Below are 2,572 nucleotides of genomic sequence, written 5' to 3' on the forward strand. Positions count from 1 at the left end.
AGCAAGGATAGCCGGTCCCATGACAAATGTTGCTAAGGTGTCCAAAGCGGTTACAACGGCTGCATTGGCGGCAAGCGGAACTAGCGGGGTGATGGCGTTGACACGTTTTGCAAAATGGATGGTGTCCATTATAAAGTTTCTTGGGAGGGGGTGCAAGGTTTGGCTGGGGTTGCGGTGCGGTTTGTTGGGTCAGCGCGTAGTTATTGCGCTTGTTGTTTCGGTGGCTCGAGGAATAAGCAGGTTTGGAGGGTTTGGCTTTGGTTTCTTTGGGTGAGGGAGAGGGTTTTTCAACGGGTTTCTTGGACCACTTCAATGTCAAAAACTGGCTTTGACATGATTATCGGTCAACGTTGCAGCAAGGTTGATCGCATCACCAAGTTCCTTGGGAGAACTACTAAAGACATTATCTTGAATTTGTCTTGGTAGTCCCCGGATATACTTATCAATGGCACGAGAATCGGGGGTGACGAGATGCGGCACCAACACACTTAGTTCGTTGAAACGGGTGGTGTAAGCGGAGTGCTCACCACCTTCTTGCTTAAGGCTCCAAAACTCAGCCTCCAAATTCATAAGCTCATTTGGAGGACAAAACTGTCGGGTCATGAGATCCTTCAATTTCTTCCACGGCAAGGCTATGGTAGCTTCAACACCACGGGTTGACTTTTCCTTGACCCACCATGTAAGAGCGCCCTTCTCGAACATACCTGTAGCGAATCGGGTTCGCGTATCATCAGGACACTCAATTTGGAAAAATACGCTCTCCACCTTATCGTACCACTGAAGTAGGGCAGTGGCACCTTGAGTTCCATCGAAATAGGTAGGTTTGGCATCGGTAAAGTTTTTAAAGGTCACAATGGGAGCTGAAGGCGGGGGAGGAGGAGGGTTAACGTTAGCCATGATGTTCTGGTGCATCTCGGTCATGATATTGGGGAGGACCGCTGTCAGGTGCTTAATGATCTGGGAAGTTATCTTGCGGCTAGAGATTCCAGATGATCGACGCTTAAGATTGCGGGAGGCCATTCTGTGAACAAAGGTTTCGAAAATCGTGAGACTCGAAATAGTGCATGATATATATAAAGAAAATTAATCTTTTGTAAAGTTTGTTAAAATATGAAAACCATAAATATAATAAGTGTTGTGAGGAACTTAGAGTTTTCATGAACCACCATGGACTCCTATGCTCCAACACAAAAATCAAAATTTTGAAAATAAATCGAACCAAAAGCTGGGTATTCGTGTATCACCACGACTTGACAGACTTTCGGTTAAAACACATTGTAACACATAGAGGGTCGGAGTCACACGTTGCATGAACCACCATGACTTGTGTGACATCCTAAGGGATGCAACCATATCCTTATCACAAAGAGGACATGATCATGGTAGAAAACATAATGTGGTGACTCGTATGGCGTTTGGGTGGTACGTTTTGGCCTAATAAGTTTCATGCCCTTCCAGAACTCTCCAGGTAAGCAACCGGGTCTGTAGAAACGAGTTCGTATCGTGAACAAGACGTAGATCGATATCTATAATCAACGTGAAGGTGCGGAATCCCTAAACGTGATAGAAAACAACAAGGTTTTTCATTAACTTCTCTCTATTTCTCCTATATCTCAAGGTTTACAAAAAGATATGACAAATATAAGTACAAGTATGTTCTGGACCAAAGAGTTATGAAAACATATGTCAAAACACTATTTATAGGTTGATAAGAGCATTCTTGGCGCATATGTTTTCATCCGGAGGATATGTCCAGCAGACATGTTCTCAACGGATATGTCTTCAGCGTACATGTCATCCTCCAGAAAAACAGAAAACTGTTTTGGGCATAACTTCTTCGTTATAACTCCGTTTTACGTGCCGTTTTCGCCCACGTGCTCGTATTCAAATTCTCTATCACTCCATATAATAATATATTCATTTTTACTCCATATAAAATGATTAAACTTTTAGCTCCTTTAAAGCTCCGCACACCTTCATTTGACAAAGACGAAAGTAATAGACGTATGCACTAACAGACTCCCTCTCGGATATTGCCGAATCTTTCCAATCAAATTAAGTGCTTTAACATTTTAGCTCTGGCATTGCTTGTCTTCTCAACACATCTCTTTCAAATTATCAGTTCCTTCCTCAAGTGCAAAGAACACAAGCTTGTCTTCTCAACACATCTCTTTCAAACAATTGTTTAAACATTATCGTCTCTGTTTGTATAGTCTTTGACACTTTCCAGAACTGAATCTTAAATAATTCTCCCCCTCAAATTTTGATAGGACCTGTTACTCATGATAATTGTGAGTTGAAAATCTTAATTAACAATATAAGCATACTCAATACTTGTAAAGATTTTTCAACCGTTTGACAATTTACCACCACAAACACAAACAAAAAGTTGATTAATCATGACCAAATTAATAATCTTGAAAAACACAGACATTTAAGTATTTTTCCAATTGATTTTATAAAATTTTGTATTCCAAAATCAACAATCGAAAATAAAATTTAAAAATAAAATCTTTTTGGTTTTAATGAAAAGCATTAAAGACAGTAGACAAATGAACTTCAAAGCTATTTA

At 40.3% G+C, this 2,572-nt stretch overlaps 1 protein-coding gene across 1 annotated transcript; it reads right to left on the reverse strand.

Annotated features, from left to right (window-relative positions):
* Positions 1-315: 315 nt before the first annotated feature.
* LOC143532856 (uncharacterized) lies at positions 316-921 on the reverse strand. Its single transcript, XM_077027778.1, has one exon. The coding sequence runs from the start codon at positions 919-921 to the stop codon at positions 316-318; it is 606 nt and encodes a 201-aa protein (XP_076883893.1).
* Positions 922-2,572: the final 1,651 nt, after the last annotated feature.

This window comes from Bidens hawaiensis, unplaced genomic scaffold (genome assembly GCF_021521415.1).
Source record: "Bidens hawaiensis isolate Kalapana, Puna unplaced genomic scaffold, B.hawaiensis_p1.1 tig00009566_1, whole genome shotgun sequence".
Lineage (NCBI taxonomy): Eukaryota > Viridiplantae > Streptophyta > Magnoliopsida > Asterales > Asteraceae > Bidens > Bidens hawaiensis.

What these genes read in the sequence shown, in the direction of transcription:
- LOC143532856 (XM_077027778.1), bottom strand. Translation starts at nt 921, where the DNA reads ATGACCGAGATGCACCAGAACATCATGGCTAACGTTAACCCTCCTCCT.